The sequence below is a fragment of the Hippocampus bargibanti genome, linkage group LG08, assembly GCF_051943395.1.
Source record: "Hippocampus bargibanti isolate YZ-2025 linkage group LG08, ASM5194339v1, whole genome shotgun sequence".
NCBI classification, from domain to species: Eukaryota; Metazoa; Chordata; class Actinopteri; order Syngnathiformes; family Syngnathidae; genus Hippocampus; species Hippocampus bargibanti.
In genome coordinates, this window is record NC_142741.1 from 4,863,446 (window position 1) to 4,878,946 (window position 15,501).

At 43.1% G+C, this 15,501-nt stretch overlaps 1 protein-coding gene across 3 annotated transcripts in view; it reads right to left on the reverse strand.

Moving 5' to 3' along the window:
• The window catches only part of lrch1 (leucine-rich repeats and calponin homology (CH) domain containing 1), a 47,441-nt gene that overhangs the window by 17,004 nt on the left and 14,936 nt on the right, over positions 1 to 15,501 (reverse strand). Inside the window, exons 2-3 of one of the 3 annotated variants that reach the window (XM_089002322.1) lie at positions 12,861 to 13,140; positions 3,202 to 3,511 (exon numbers count right to left, since the gene is read on the reverse strand). In XM_089002322.1, coding sequence (XP_088858448.1) covers positions 3,202 to 3,424 — 223 coding nt within the window. In that variant the 5' untranslated portion in view covers positions 3,425 to 3,511; positions 12,861 to 13,140. Of the gene's footprint in view, positions 1 to 3,201; positions 3,659 to 12,860; positions 13,141 to 15,501 lie in introns of those variants that run through there. The other 2 variants (XM_089002321.1, XM_089002323.1) reach the window with 2 other exon arrangements.

The window sequence follows — 15,501 nt, forward strand, 5'->3', positions numbered from 1 at the left end:
CTACTATTATTACTGTTATTATTATTATTATTATTATTGTTATTATTATTATTGTTGTTATTATGCGGTGAGAGTGACTGCTCCACTTGATTTCTTGCTAAGGATTTTGAATTAGGAGGCGTCGCAGACAACGCGGCCTTAGTAGCGCAGATGTCGTCTTTCAGTGACAAGCCGGCGTCCATGTTTGCGTTCGGATGCTACGGCGGGATGCAAAACATCCCAAAATAGAGAGCGCTCGCTCGCTCACTCGCTCGGAACTGGCGTGGGCGCTGTGCAATTCATTTTCTACTCGCTTCTGTTGAACTGTCTACCCCGCCTCCCCCATCCTGGCATTTCTGGGCCACAGAAGCACTCGGAAACAGAACAAGGCTCCAAATATCACCGGAACCTTCCAAGATTCCATCCCTCCCTCCTCCTCCCACTCCATTCCATTAAGATTAAGCCATCAACGACCATCACAAAGGTCAATAAAATGACTTTATTATACAGTACAGTTTATTTCTTTCATTACAATCCAATAGCGCGTTTATTATACATAAAATAAGGTATATTTTTGTGTAGTCTTTGGGCAATTTTTGCAAACAAATGCAGTGATACCTCAGCTCACCAACATAATTGGTTCCCAGAAAGTGTGTGTAAGGCGAAAAGTTCATCTTCCAAACATTTATTTCCCATGAGAAACCGTTAAAATGAGAATAATCCGTTCCCAGGTCCCCATAAAACATAATTTGCTATGAAATAAGCCTTAAGACTACACAAAAATATACCTTATTTTATGTATAATAAATGTGCTATTGGATTGTAATGAAAGAAATAAACTGTACAGTATAATAAAGTCGTTTTATTGACCTTTGTGATGGTCGTTGATGGCTTAATCTTAATGGAATGGAGTGCGAGGAGGAGGGAGGGATGGAATTACTGTTTGGAAGGAGAGTCACCTTCCATAAGGACTTCGGCTTAACACTAGCCTGTGGTGGGGTCGTTTTCGGTCCCATAATAGCAAAAGTACTCCACTCGATAACAAACCATGTCTGCACTCAAAGAAAGGGGGTGACGAAAACTAGTCCGCCATCCACCGTGGCGCTGTGTGGTTTGTTTTGTCCGCCGAAAACTAGTTTGCATGCCGTGATTATATTCGCGAGCTAAAGCGTTCGTAAGCTGAGGTATCACTGTACTCCAGATGGGTCGCTACAAAGATGGCCGCTCAAAGATCAACAGTGATGTCATTTTAAGTGGACAGCAAGTTGAAATAATTTTTAGGGCATATTTGGGGTCAACGTCGCAAACGCAATCAAATGAATCCTTTTGTCCAATGTCTCAACGTCGTAGCTCTTAGCATCAGCACGTCCCTGGCCGATGAGGCGCTCCAAGTGGGCCGCACGTGAGCGCCAGCTGCTTCCAAAGCTTCCAGAGGAGGAAAGGATGCCTCCCAGAAAACAATGAGATAGGGTGCGGCCATTTCCCGTCGCTTCGGGGTTAGCTGGTTGCCGTGGAGCAAGCTAGCTCGCTAGGCGGGCGGCGACCGGCCAGTGTGTGTCTCACCGTTCAAACATTGACCGGTCGCCGGAGCCAAGACGGCAAATGTCAAAAAAAGGCGGGCTGGTGTTCACTTGGACTGTTGGGGTGTCACATCTTGGGACGCAATGTCATAATAATAATAATAATAATAATAATAATAATAATAATAATAATAATAATAATAATAATATGATAATAATAATAATAATAATGATGCATTTCATTTCTAAGCGCCTTTCAAAACTCTCAATGTCACTTTACAGTACCAGGATCAGTTTTTCTGTGGGTGATCAGCCACACGCGCCAGCGTTCACTCAACCAGGAAGTAACTCAAATAGATAGAAAGCTAGCTAGCTAAGAGTTAGCTAATAATTACTCAACCTCGAAGTAACTCAAATAGATAGAAAGCTAGCTAGCTAAGACTTAGCTAATAATCACTAAATCTGAAAGTAACTCAAATAGCTAGAAAGCTAGCTAAGAGTTAGCTAATAATCACTTAAACTGGGAAGTAACTCAAGTAGATAGAAAGCTAGCTAGCTAGCTAGCTAAGAGTTAGCTAATAATTACTCAACCTTGAAGAAACTCAAATAGCTAGAAAGCCAGTTAGCTAGCTAAGCGTTAGCTAATAATCACTCAACCCGGAAGTAACTCAAATAAATAGAAAGCTAGCTAGCAAAGAGTTAGCTAATAATCACTCAACCCGGAAGCAACTCAAATGGATAGAAAGGGAGCTAGCTAGCTAAGAGTTAGCTAATAATCACTCAACCCGGAAGTAACTCAAATAGCTAGAAAGCTAGCTAGCTAAGTGTTAGCTAATAATCACTCAACCAGGAAATAACTCAAATAGCTAGAAAGCTAGCTAGCTAAAAGTTAGCAAATAATCACTCAACCCGGAAGTAACTTAAATAGATAGAAAGCTAACTAGCTAAGTGTTAGCTAACAATCCCTCAACCTGTAGGTAACTCAAATAGATAGAAAGCTAGCTCGCTAAGAGATAGCTAATAATAATATATTTTTTTGCCGGACTTACTACATTGATTTGCATTGAGGCAAATAGCTAGCTAGCTAAGAGTTAGCTAATAATCACTCAACCCGGAAGTAACTCAAATAGCTAGAAAGCCACCTAGCTAGCTAAGAGTTAGCTAATAATCACTCAAATAGGTAAAAGCCAGCTAACTACGAGATAGCTAATAATATATCTTTTGCCGGACTTACTACATTGACTTGCATTAAGGCAAATGTGGGACTTCAGAAGCGGGTCGGTTTCGGGGGTCGCTGGGCTTATGGGACACACGCGCCGGAATTCAATTCAGGTGGTCGGCGGTAGTCCACTTGACAGGCCCCACTCCACCCCACCAGATGTTTTGTTTTGCTTGTCATTTGTTCTTTGAGCGACATGAAAGGGGGCCAGTCTTCTCTATGGGGGTGTCAAAAAACTCTTTGGGCGCCATTTCTAAAAACAGCGTCGACGTCGGCGTCCCTTCAAACTCCACAGATGACCGTCCACTCTTGCCGAGACCCGATCTACAAAGCGCACGAGACCGGACGCCCCCATTGGACTGAGCCCGGCGCGCCTTTATGACGACACACAAACCTCCCGGGGCGACGTCGCCGGGGAATTCCAGGGAAGTCACGCACCACTGACAACACCCCCACCCCCTCTCCCGTCCCACTCATGGGTACCTGCGTCCACCGTGTCGCTGAGGTCGAGTCCGGCAGCCGTCCGCGGGAACTCCTTCAGTTTCCGGGCGCTGAGGTTGAGCGCGCCGCTGAAAGTCGCCTCCTCCAGCGCTCGCTCCAAACCGCGGCTGTTGGGCGGCGCGGGCCCACCGCTGCCGACGGTGTGGCCGGGCGAGGGCGACGCCACCGGCTGGGCGACGAGGGGCTCCGCTGCCGGCGTCGCCATGCTGCTGTCGCCGCCGCTTGGCCGTCGGTTGCCGTCCGCCTCTCTGTCCGCTTCCTGCCGCGTCGATGCTTCGCGAGCGGCATCCAACTGAAAACAACCGCGACACGTCCGTTCTGGGAGCTTTCAAAATAAAGCTCCCGGAAGTGCTTCGTTTACACGACCGTTGCTCGGACTAACTTCGACGTCGCTACACTGCGCGTGCGCATGAGGGACGGGGGGCCGGACACCTGGCCGACAGCGACATCCAGTGGATGCTAATGGCTTCGCTGTTTCGGTGGGCAGAATGTGTAGAATAATAATAATAATAATAATACTTTTCATTTATAAGCGCCTTTCAAAACTCTGTCACTTTACAGTCACAGGGTGGCGCAAGCGTTCACTCAACCCTAAAGTAACTCAAATAGATAGAAAGCTAGATATCTAGCTTTAATAATAATAATAACAATAATAATAATAATAATACATTTGATTTCTAAGCGCTTTTCAAAACTGTGATCAAAGTGATCTTGAGTTTTGAAAGGCGCTTATAAATCAAATGTATTATTATTATTATCATTATTATTATTATCATTATTATTATTATTAAAGCAAGATATCTAGCTAAGACATAGCTAATAGATAGCCAGCCAGCTAATAGATAGCTAGCTAGCTAGCATATGAGCAAAATTGATAACGGCAGTTTAAGACAAGAAAAAAAAACACTAGAAATGAAATCATATGACAGCAAGAATGTCTCAAATAATGTATATTATATAAATATGTAAAAACGTTCCAAATATAAGGCACGCCACATTATAAGGCGCTATAGTAGAAACTTGGGGTAGGCACTACTTCTTCTACTGGGGGAAATGGAGGCAAAATCAAGCTTTTTGGATGTGTCTTATACTGGAAAATACGGTACAGTGATACCGTGGCTTACGAACTTAATTGGTTCCCAGACGGAGTGTGTAAAGCGAAAAGTGTGTATTCCAAAAAATAATTTCCCATTGGAAACCATTAAAATGAGAATAATCCGTTCCCAGGTCCCCATAAAACATAATTTTCAACTTTCTAATTTTCCAAGCCTTAAACCTCCACAAAATAAACCTTATTTTATGTACGATAAATGTGTATTATAATTTAAGAAATTAACTGTACTCTATAATAGTCGTTTTATGTACCATTGTGATGGTCGTTGATGGCTTGATGGATATGGAGTGGCCGGTTTTATCAGCATTAAACACTTGATGAGGAACGTAGCCTTCTTCTTTCACCATCTTGAAGAATGATCCCTTGGAGGTGCTTTCTCTGCGATAATTTTACCCTTTTCCTCACCAATTGTGTTCTGTTTAGCTGGGTTGATAGCTTTTTGTATCACTTGATGATGAATCATACAAACTGGTCAGATTTCTTGCCTACAATCCCGCGCACGTCCAGCGGATGACAGCAAACACCGACACAAGACGTCGTTTGCTGAAGCCCTTGGGTTTTTCTTTTCTTTTTTTTTTTTTTTTTGAGGGGAGGGCACCAAACTAGCCTCTCACTATTACCAAAAGAACCAAACGGGGTACGAGATGATCACAGCAGCTGCGTGAAAACTTCTGAAACGCTCAAAAGGTACAAGCGTGACCATTTTACCTCTCCATTGTCATTTTCTCCAATCACTTTCGGATGAGTTGACAAAGCAGCCCAGACGCATTACCGCAAGTCCAAGTTCAAGTCAAACGCTAAATCGCACTTTCTGGATGCATTTCCTGCTTTCTCATCCAATCAAGGCGCAAACTTCCACCCAAAAAAAAAAAGAGCCACGAACGATGTAAACAAAAGGCAGTAAACGAGCAGATTGAAAGATGGAGTGCAAATTGAAAAATGACTCGGAGGTTTACGAGCGTAACGCGGACAAACAATAAGTTGATTCTGTTTTTGTGAGTCTCGTAAATGATTTTAACGAGAGCCACACGTCTTTTCACTGTTGCGGACAAAAAGCATCGTGTGTATTTGTCATTATGTCAACAAATAAAGCAAGTCGACGGGCCGTGTAATGAAAGTTATTAGCCGGACATTTTAACGCAAGCTCGGGCGTTTGTTTTCAACGGCACTCGCTGTTTTGTCCACAAAGTAGCTTCTTGACGTCATCTTCTGCGCAAGTTGCAAACTCAATGAGAAGAATAGGGAGACGCTCACTCCTGTTTCACAAAAAAAAAAAAAAAACTAAACAACTTTCCACCTCTTTTACCTTCTTGAGTCATCAGCAGCCACCCAAAACATCAATTTCCAATCCAAAAAAGTGGACAAAAAGACGTCATTCTAATGTCTTCAAACCTTTATAACTTCCTACCATCTCTTATCTATCGACCTAGCAAGCTAATGAGATAGCTAGCTAGCTATCAGGCTCACCATCTAGCGAGCTAGCTATCTACCCAGCGAGCCGGCTATCTAGCGAGCTTGCTATATAGAGGACTAGCCATCTAGCGAGCAATCCATCTAGCGAGTTAGCCACTTAGCGAGCTAGAGCTAGCTATTTATTCATTATCTAGCTGGCTGGCTATCTAGCTAGGTGTCTGTTATATATTCACTATCTAGCTGGCTGGCTATCTAGCTAGGTATCTGTTGGTTATCGATTGGCTAGCTAGCTAGCTTTCTATCTATTTGAGTTACTTCCGGGTTGACTGAACGCTGGCGCATGCTCTCCCGCAGAAAAACCTATCCTGTGACTGTAAAGTGACCTTGAGAGTTTTGAAAGGCGTTTATAAATGACATTTATTATTATTATTATTATTATTATTATTATTATTATTATTATTATCTAGTGAGCTATTCATCTAGCAAGTGAGCTAGCTATCTACCAAGCTGGCTAACTAGCAAGCTATCCATTTATTGAGCTATCTCTCTAAAGAGCTAATTAACTAGCAAGCGAGAAAGCTAGCGAACATGCTAGCTATCTGACGAGGAAGCTATCTATTTAGCGAGCTAGCTAGCTCTCTGTCTATTCAGCTTGCAGGCTAATCCCTTTAGATAAATTCTATTTACTTTTGCTGTGACAGATTTTTTTTTTTTTTTTGAGTGGCACGGTGGTTAACCGGTTAGCACCCCAACCACCCTCAACCCCTCCATACCCCCCCCCCCCGTTGCTGCCACCCCAAAGTGCAGAGGCCGTGGGTTCAAAGTCTCCCATCGTCTTTTGTTGGTTCTCCATGTATATGATTTGGGCTTGGCTAATTCCTGCCGTGGGTGTTAATGGTGGTTTGTTTGTTGTCGTTGTTGCATAAATCTCCACGGGGTCACCCAGCCGGAGACAATTGTTCTGTTGTCGCGCTTGCAGCTGGTGGGGGAAAAAAAGGAGCGCTCAGTGCGATTCCCACCGCTTTGGAATCATTCGGTTGCATGAGCAGAAGCCGAGATGCCGACGCCCGAGCACCCCTTGCACGGACAAGGAGCAAAATGTGTGCTTTGGCGCCCACCGCTTCACCTTTCATTTTTTATAAAATACAGGTCACATCCGACTTATGACCGAGTTCCGTTCCGACCAAACAGTCGTAAGTCAAAATGGTCGTAAGTCGAAATCCATTCAAAATGTTGAAGAGAGACTCTGAGGCTAGATGACTCGCAAACTCCCCTCTCTGGTGCCATCGCGCGGTCGATTGTTGTGTGAGAGTGAGATGCTGGCTGGCTGGCCAAAATTGTCGTCCGCGTTGCCTTGTCGGCCTGCTAGCGCGTTGCGGTGCCAGGCGTAGAATTAAAATGTTAAAAATAGGGTCTGGAGGTCGTAAGTAAGGGTGGTCGTAAGTCGGATGTTGCCTGTATTGAGTTTTCGGACTACATAAACATTCAATGCAGCATAAGAAACCTTAGATAGGTAACATCCGACTTACGACCGAGTTCCGTTGCAACCAAACGTCCGTAAGTCAAAATGGTCGTAAGTCAAAATCAATTCCAAATGTTGAATAGAGATTGCTGTGTGAGACTAAGATGCTGGCTGGCTGGCCAAAATTGTCGTCCGCGTTGCCTTGTCGGCCTGCTAGCGCGTTGCGGTGCCAGGCGTAGAATTAAAATGTTAAAAATAGGGTCTGGAGGTCGTAAGTAAGGGTGGTCGTAAGTCAAAATGGTTGTAAGTCGGATGTAACCTGTATTGAGTTTTAGGACTACATAAACATTCAATGCAGTGTAAGAAACCTTATACAGTGAGACCTCAACTTACAAACTTAATTGGTTCCCAGACAGAGTGTGTAAGGCGAAAAGTGTGTATCTCAAAAAAATAAATTCCCATAGGAAACCATTAAAATGGGAATAATCCGTTCCCGGGTTTCCATAAAATACAGTTTTTAACTAAATAAGCCTTAAAACTACACACAACTGTCACGTTTTTGCGAGGTGGTGATGGCGGGTTCGGATCCCAAAAAGCAGGCAGGAGGGAGCAGGAGGTTGTTTGACAAATTGTATTAAAATAAAGTCAGCAGGAACAAAATGTAAAACATCAAAATGATCTGAATGGAAAAAATACAAAGTAGCAAAAGAAGACCAAAAGTAAAAGCCCGCCAAGGTTAAACAAACACGTACACAATGCATGCTGCAACCAAGCAGCAAACAAACAATGAATCGGCACCGGATGATCGTGCCCGGTGTCCTTTTAAGTGCCATTGATTATAATGACCAGCACCTGCGAGGCTGCAGGCAGGGCTGACGTCGCCAATCTGATCGGGACGACCAGCACCTGTGAGGTGTAGGCGGGGGCGACAGCGCCCCCCGTTGGTCGTCAACCAGATCATGACAACAACATACCTTACTGACTGTAAAGTGACCTTGAGAGCGCTGTTCGGTCGTGTGCTTCCGCCGAAGATCACTCCGCCAGCTGTGGTGGGTGTGTATTATGAAAATAGTGCTTATTATAAGGTTTAATGTTCATAAATTAGAGGTTCTTTAGACGAAAAGTTTGTAAGATAAGGTGTTTGTAAGTTGAGGTCTCACTGTATAGGTAACATCCGACTTACGACCGAGTTCCGTTCCAACCAAACGGTCGTAAGTCAAAATGGTCGTAAGTTGGATGTCACCTGTAAATGTCATTTAGGCGGGGGTCGGGGAGCAAACGTGGCTTTTTTTTCTCATCCCGATGGTTGCGCCTTCGCCAACCCGCACGCTTTCCGCTTTCCGGGCCTGCGTGAGGGCCTTGAAGAAGCCGCCGGCACGCTAAATGAAGCCCCTTTTAAAAGCCATCAAAGTTGCATCGCTCGTAAAAAAAGGCAAATAAAAAGCTGACAATCCGGCCGGCTTTGATTTTAAAAAGGCAGCCTGGAATAGGAGCCCGTCCGCCGTCTCGCGCTTTGCCGCTTTTTGGGCGCGCGAGTTGGCGGCTTGGCGACGGACGGCCAAGAACGCCGATGGACTGTGACAAGGCCTTTAATCAAGGCTGGTCGTCTCTTTCCCAACAATTTATGCTAATGGAGAGAACGGGGGAGGATTTGATTACGCGGCGGCTTGATCTCGTCCACATCTGCTGCGTGTGTGGGGTCACTGACAAGCAGCCGCTTCTTTTATTTAGCCGGCCTCCACTTGGACTTTCTGATAATGATAATAATAATCCATTTAATTTTTAAGCGCCTTTCAAAACTCTCAAGGTTACTTTACAGTTACAGGATGAGTTTTTCTGTGGGTAAGCAGCGGCAGCCACATACATGCGCCAGCATTCACTCAACCCGGAAGAACTCAAATGGATTGAAAGCTAGATAGCTAATAGATAGTTAATAGCTAGCTAGCTAGATAGCTAGCTAAATAGCTAGCTAGATAGCTAGCAAGATACATAGCTAATAAATAGCTAGCTTGATAGACAGCTAATAAATAGCAAGATATATAGCCAGCTCGTTAGTTAGATAGCTAATAGACAGTAAATAGCTAGCTAAATATATAGCCAGCTATCTATATAGCTAATAGACAGAAAATAGCTAGCTAGATAGATAGCCGGCTAGTTAGATAGCTAGCTTGATACATAGCTACATAGATAGCCAACTAGTTAGTTAAATAGCTAATAGACAGAAAATAGCTAGCTAGATTGATAACCAGCTAGTTAGTTAGATAGCTAATAGACAGTAAATAGCTAGCTAGATATATAGCTAGCTATTTAGATAGCTAATAGACAGAAAACAACTAGATAGATAGCCAGCTAGTTAGTTAGATAGCTAATAGACAGCAAATAGCTAGCTAGATCGATAGCCAGCTAGTTAGATAGCTAGCTTGATACATAGCTACATAGATAGCCAACTAGTTAGTTAGATAGCTAATAGACAGAAAATAGCTAGCTAGATGGATAACCAGCTAGTTAGTTAGATAGCTAATAGACCGAAAATAGCTAGCTAGATTGATAGCCAGCTAGTTAGACAGCTAATAGACAGTAAATAGCTAACTAGATATATATAGCTAGCTAGTTAGATAGATAATAGACAGAAAATAACTACATAGATAGCCAGCTAGTTAGTTAGATAGTTAATAGACAGCAAATAGCTAGCTAGATAGATAGCCAGCTAGTTAGCTAATAGACAGAAAATCGCTAGCTAGATAGACAGCTAGTTATTTAGATAGCTAATAGACAGAAAATAGCTACCTAGTTAAATAGCCAGCTAGTTAGTTAGATAGCTAATAGACAGAAAATAGCTATCTAGCTAGATAGCCAGCTACTTAGTTAGATAGCTAATAGACAGACAATAGCTAGCTAGATAGATAGCCAGCTAGTTAGTTAGATAGCTAATAGACAGACAATAGGTAGCTAGATAGATAGCCAGCTAGTTAGTTAGATAGCTAATAGACAGACAATAGCTAGCTAGATAGATAGCCAGCTAGTTAGTTAGATAGCTAATAGACAGAACATTGCTAGCTAGACTTTCCGCCACGCTGCAACTTTACACCGTCAGCCCGACCGGACTAACTATGAATTGTTTTCAAAAATTTACGAAACAGTGGAGCTAGCGCGCGCGCACGTATGTACGTTAGCGGGGGCCGCCCTAGTGCGAACGCAGGCCGGCGGGACCTGTTTTGGGTTAAAAGCAGAAGCCCCCACAACAAAGCGCCCGCGGCCTCGCCAGGCAAGAGAAGAAGATCGTTTTTCTCTCTTTGGCATCTATCTATCTATCTATCTATCTATCTATCTATCTATCTATCTATCTATCTATCTATGTATTCCGTTCATTAACTAGCTGGCTATTTAACTGGCTATCGAGCTATCTAACAAGCTGGCTACTTAGCTAGCTAGCTATTTGCTATCTATTAACTGTCTGACTAGCTAGCTGGCTGTATAGCTTGCTAGCTAACTGTGTGCTGGCTGGCTATCTAGTTAGCTATCTATTAGCCATGTATTAGCTGGCTAGCTAGCAAATGACTTAAGATTGGCTTGAAGATGTGTTCCAAAAGTTCTCGGGTATGTCTGGCTTGGAAGACGGCCCGCTAAAACCACCGGACCACCGTGTTGCGGTCGAGCGCCGTCGCTACACATGCGTACGATGTACATACATGCTAATGTATGGAGCCTCACTTTTTCCCATAAGTCACGCTTGTACGTCTCATGTGTTGAACAGATCCGGGAATCAGGTTTTTTTTCTGTAGAGGGGGGGAAGATTGGGGGAGGGGGGGGGGGGTCATCGTCATCATGGGTCTAAATTTACGCCCGGAAGGAAACATGTCGTCTTCCTCTTCATCTCGGTTTTCATCCGTCATCAAAGTAAAGGAGCTTTGCGGATCTTGCTGGCGCGCGACCACGACAATGGCAACAATAGTTGTGCGATTGTTATTTTTCATGTGTGCGAAATGGAGTCCAACATGTGTTGCCGCTATCACACATGGAGCCCGGCTTTGGGCTCCACGGGGTTCCTCCGCGCTGGGAATCGGTCCAGGCGCTCTTATTGTTCAGGGGGGTTGAGCGAGGAGGTTTGTGGAGTTTCGCAACAGATGTCGGCATCCGACCAGCTCCGCATTGGTCCACGCGAGGAACAGACCCGATGAGAACAGGTGGAGACCAAAACCAGATGAGGGCCACGCCAGACCAATCGTGGAGTCGGAACGCAAAGGGCTGAATTTGGCTGTCGGAAGTAACTCAAATAGATAGAAAGCTAGCAAGCTAGCTAAGAGTTAGCTAATAATCTCTCAACCCGGAAGTGACTCAAATAGCTAGAAGGCTAGCTAGCTAAGAGTTAGCTAATAATCACTCAACCCAGAAGTAACTCAAATTGATAGAATGCTAGCTAGCTAAGAGTTAACTAATGATCACTCAACCCGGAAGTGACTCAAAAAGATTGAAAGCTGGCTCCCTACCTAAGATTTAACTAATAATCACTCAACCCGAAAGTAACTCAAATAGAAAGAAAGCTAGCTAGCTAATAATCACTCAACCCGGAAGTAACTCAAATAGATAGGAAGCTAACTAGCTAGCTAAGAGTTAGCTAATAATCACTCAACCCTGAAGTAACTCAAATAGATAGAAAACTAACTAGCAAGCCAATAGATAGCTAATAGCTAGCCAGCCAGAATAGATAGAAATAGATAGAAAGCTAGCTAGCTAGCTAAGAGTTAGCTAATAATCAGTCAACACGGAAGTAACTCAAATAGATAGGAAGCTAACTAGCTAGCTAAGAGTTAGCTAATAATCACTCAACCCGGAAGTAACTCAAATAGATCAAAAACTAGCTAGCTATCTAAGAGTTAGCTAATAATCACTTAACCCGGAAGTAACTCAAATAGAAAGAAAGCTAGCTAGCTAATAATCACTCAACCCGGAAGTGACTCAAATAGATAGGAAGCTAGCTAGCTAGCTAAGAGTCAGCTAATAATCACTCAACCTGGAAGTAACTCAAATAGATAGAAAGCTAGCTAAATGTCATCATCCCAAGCCAAAGTTGTCTCACATGAGCCAAAATGGCAGACTTCCTGTAACTTTCCAGCATAACCGATTTGCCTGCCAAATGTCATTATCCCAAAACAAATTGCCTCCGGGGGGCCAGCTTTTCAAAAAGAGCCAAAATGGCTGACGCTCTGTGACCTTGAGAGGGCGGGCGCCATTTTGGTGCCTTTCTCATGCCCACCAAATCTCATGATGAGACTCCGTAAAAGTGGAGACGGGTTTGGGGGAGGCCCTGAATTTTAAAAAAGCTTTACAGGACAAACAGACGGACACAAAGTTGTCTCACGGGAGCCAAAATGGCCGACGCACTGTGGCCTCGAAAGGGCGGGCGCCATTTTGGTGCCTTTCTCATGTTCACCAAATCTCATGAGACTCTGTAAAATTGTAAACTGGGGTGGGGGATTTTAAAAAAGCTTTACAGGACAAACAGACGCACACAAATTTTTGAAAGGCGCTTATAAATTAAATTGATTATTATTATTATTATTATTATTATTATTGTAATTATTATTATTTTTGTCTCCTGTGAGCCAAAATGGCCGACTTCCTGTACCTTCCCAGCATAAGCGTTTCGCCTACCAAATGTCGTCAGGGGTCGAACGCGAGCCACTCGAAGCTTTCCGTCCACGTCATTGGGCGGCGGTGGGACGTTGGGCGTCATCGGCGGCGCACATGCTGCGGCCCTCGTGGTGAGCGAAGAACAATCGGGCGAATTTGTCCATTCCAAAGGCCTTTAACGGGAACAAGATGGCACGCGGACGAGGCGTTGGGATTCATCCGCAACATGTGTGGATTTATTAGCGCCGCTGCTTTCTTTTGCGTCCGCCACATCTGCCGCTTTATTTCATTCTCTGTCCGTCTGTCACAAAAAACAAAAAAAAACGGAATAAATGACTTTTGCTTGATCTTGTTTTGTTTTTTTAATGCATACTTGAAGTGTTTAATCCTCACCAAAGAATAATCCGACCCCCCTGCCCCTCCCTCGTTTTTATTTTTTTATTTTTTCAACAGTGTTCGCAGCTGTTCAAATGTTTTCCGTGGCGTCGGTTTGACACGACCGCACGTTGTTTTCATTTACTGACAAAAAAAGCTGACTTCAAACTAATGGGCCTTTTAATAATATCAATAATTTCCTTCCATTCTGCTGACATTGCCGTCAAATTTGGCAAAACACATTTTCATCAAGCGAACACGTTTGAATAAGTCACATAAAAAAAAGACTGGAAAAAAAAGGACGGCCCCACTTTGATTTTGACATTACATCAGTGCCAGAAAAATGATCATCATTTCATTGTGTCGCAAAACAAAAAAAAAAACATGGCAGCGAAAGGAAAGAAAAATCACATCTGTCGTGCAAAGTGAAACGATGCGTCAAAAAAATTTGGATTATTGTCTTTTTATACCATTACTCACTTTTATACCATTACTCACGCCAGCGTTCACTCAACCCGGAAGAACTCAAATAGATAGAAAGCTAGCTAACTAGCTAATAGCTAGTTAATAGCTAGCAAGACAGCTAGCTAATAGCTAGCTAGCTTGATAGATAGCTAATAGATAGCAAGCTAGATAGCAGCTAGTTAGTTAGATAGCTAATATACAGAAAATAGCTAGCTAGATAGATAGCCAGCTAGTTAATTAGATAGCTAATAGACAGCAAATATCTAGCTAGAAAGATAGCCAGCTAGTTAGATAGCTAATAGACAGAAAATTGCTAGCTAGATAATAATAATAATAATAATAATAATAATAATACAATTCATTTATAAGCGCCTTTCAAAACTCTCAAGGTCACTTGACAGTCACAGGATACATTTTCTGTGGGTGAGCAGCGGCAGCCACACGCGCCAGAGTTCACTCAACCCGGAATAACTCAATTAGTTAGATAGCTAATAAACGGAAAATAAATGTGTCCACTGCAGTGCCAGGGTTTTTGTCCTTGTCACTTGAATTCAATAAAAAAATCAGTTTAAGTCAATAAAACGACTTTATTATGTAGTACAGTTTATTTCTTTAATTACAATTCAATAGCGCATTTATTATACATAGAATAAGGTACATTTTATGTAGTTTAAAGGCTTATTTCGTAGAAAATGATGTTTTATGGGGACCTGGGAACAGATTATTCTCATGTTAATGGTTTCTTGTAGGATACAAATGTTTGGAAGACAAACTTTTCGCCTTACACACACTTTCTGGGAACCAATTAAGTTTGTAAGCTGAGCTATCACTGTACAATGTACATCCATATTAGTCTATATAGTGCTTTAACAACAGCTAAAGCTGGAAAAAAACGCTAACATGGAAAAAATGCAAATGCTGCCCCCTTGTGGCACGGAAAAAACATTGCTAGATGCAATTTCCTGCACTTTATCGGTACCCAAGCATTAAAAAAAGCCGAACAAATTCGGGAATGGTCCTCTATGTCATATTTTTCAATACCCGAATAAATTCAGGAATGGCAGTTAAATGACGCAATACGTGGAGTGCGCCAAAGGTCAATTCGGGAGGGGGGGATCGGTTTGGCAATGCGGAAAGTTAATTCCTAAGTTATATGGGTCCGGAGTTATCTGAGCTTGAAATGGGGGCGGCTGTACAAAATACAATGCAATACATCCATATTGGTTTATGTAGCGCTGAAGCTGGAACAAAGCGCTAACATGGAAAAAATGCAAATGCTGCCCCCTTGTGGCAGGGAAAAACATTGCGAGATGCAATTTCCAGCACTGTATCGGCACCCAAGCATAAAAAAAGCCGAATAAATTCAGGAATGGCAGTAAAATGACGCAATCCGTGGAGTGCGCCATAGGTCAATTTGGGAGGGGGGGATCGGTTTGGCAATGCGGAAAGTTAATTCCTAAGTTATATGGGTCCGGAGTTATCTGAGCTTGAAATGGGGGCGGCTCTACAAAATACAATGCAATACATCCATATTGGTTTATGTAGCGCTGAAGCTGGAACAAAGCGCTAACATGGAAAAAATGCAAATGCTGCCCCCTTGTGGCAGGGAAAAACATTGCGAGATGCAATTTCCAGCACTGTATCGGCACCCAAGCATAAAAAAAGCCGAATAAATTCAGGAATGGCAGTAAAATGACGCAATCCGTGGAGTGCGCCAAAGGTCAATTTGGGAGGGGGGGATCGGTTTGGCAATGCGGAAAGTTAATTCCTAAGTTATATGGGTCCGGAGTTATCTGAGCTTGAAATGGGGGCGGCTCTACAA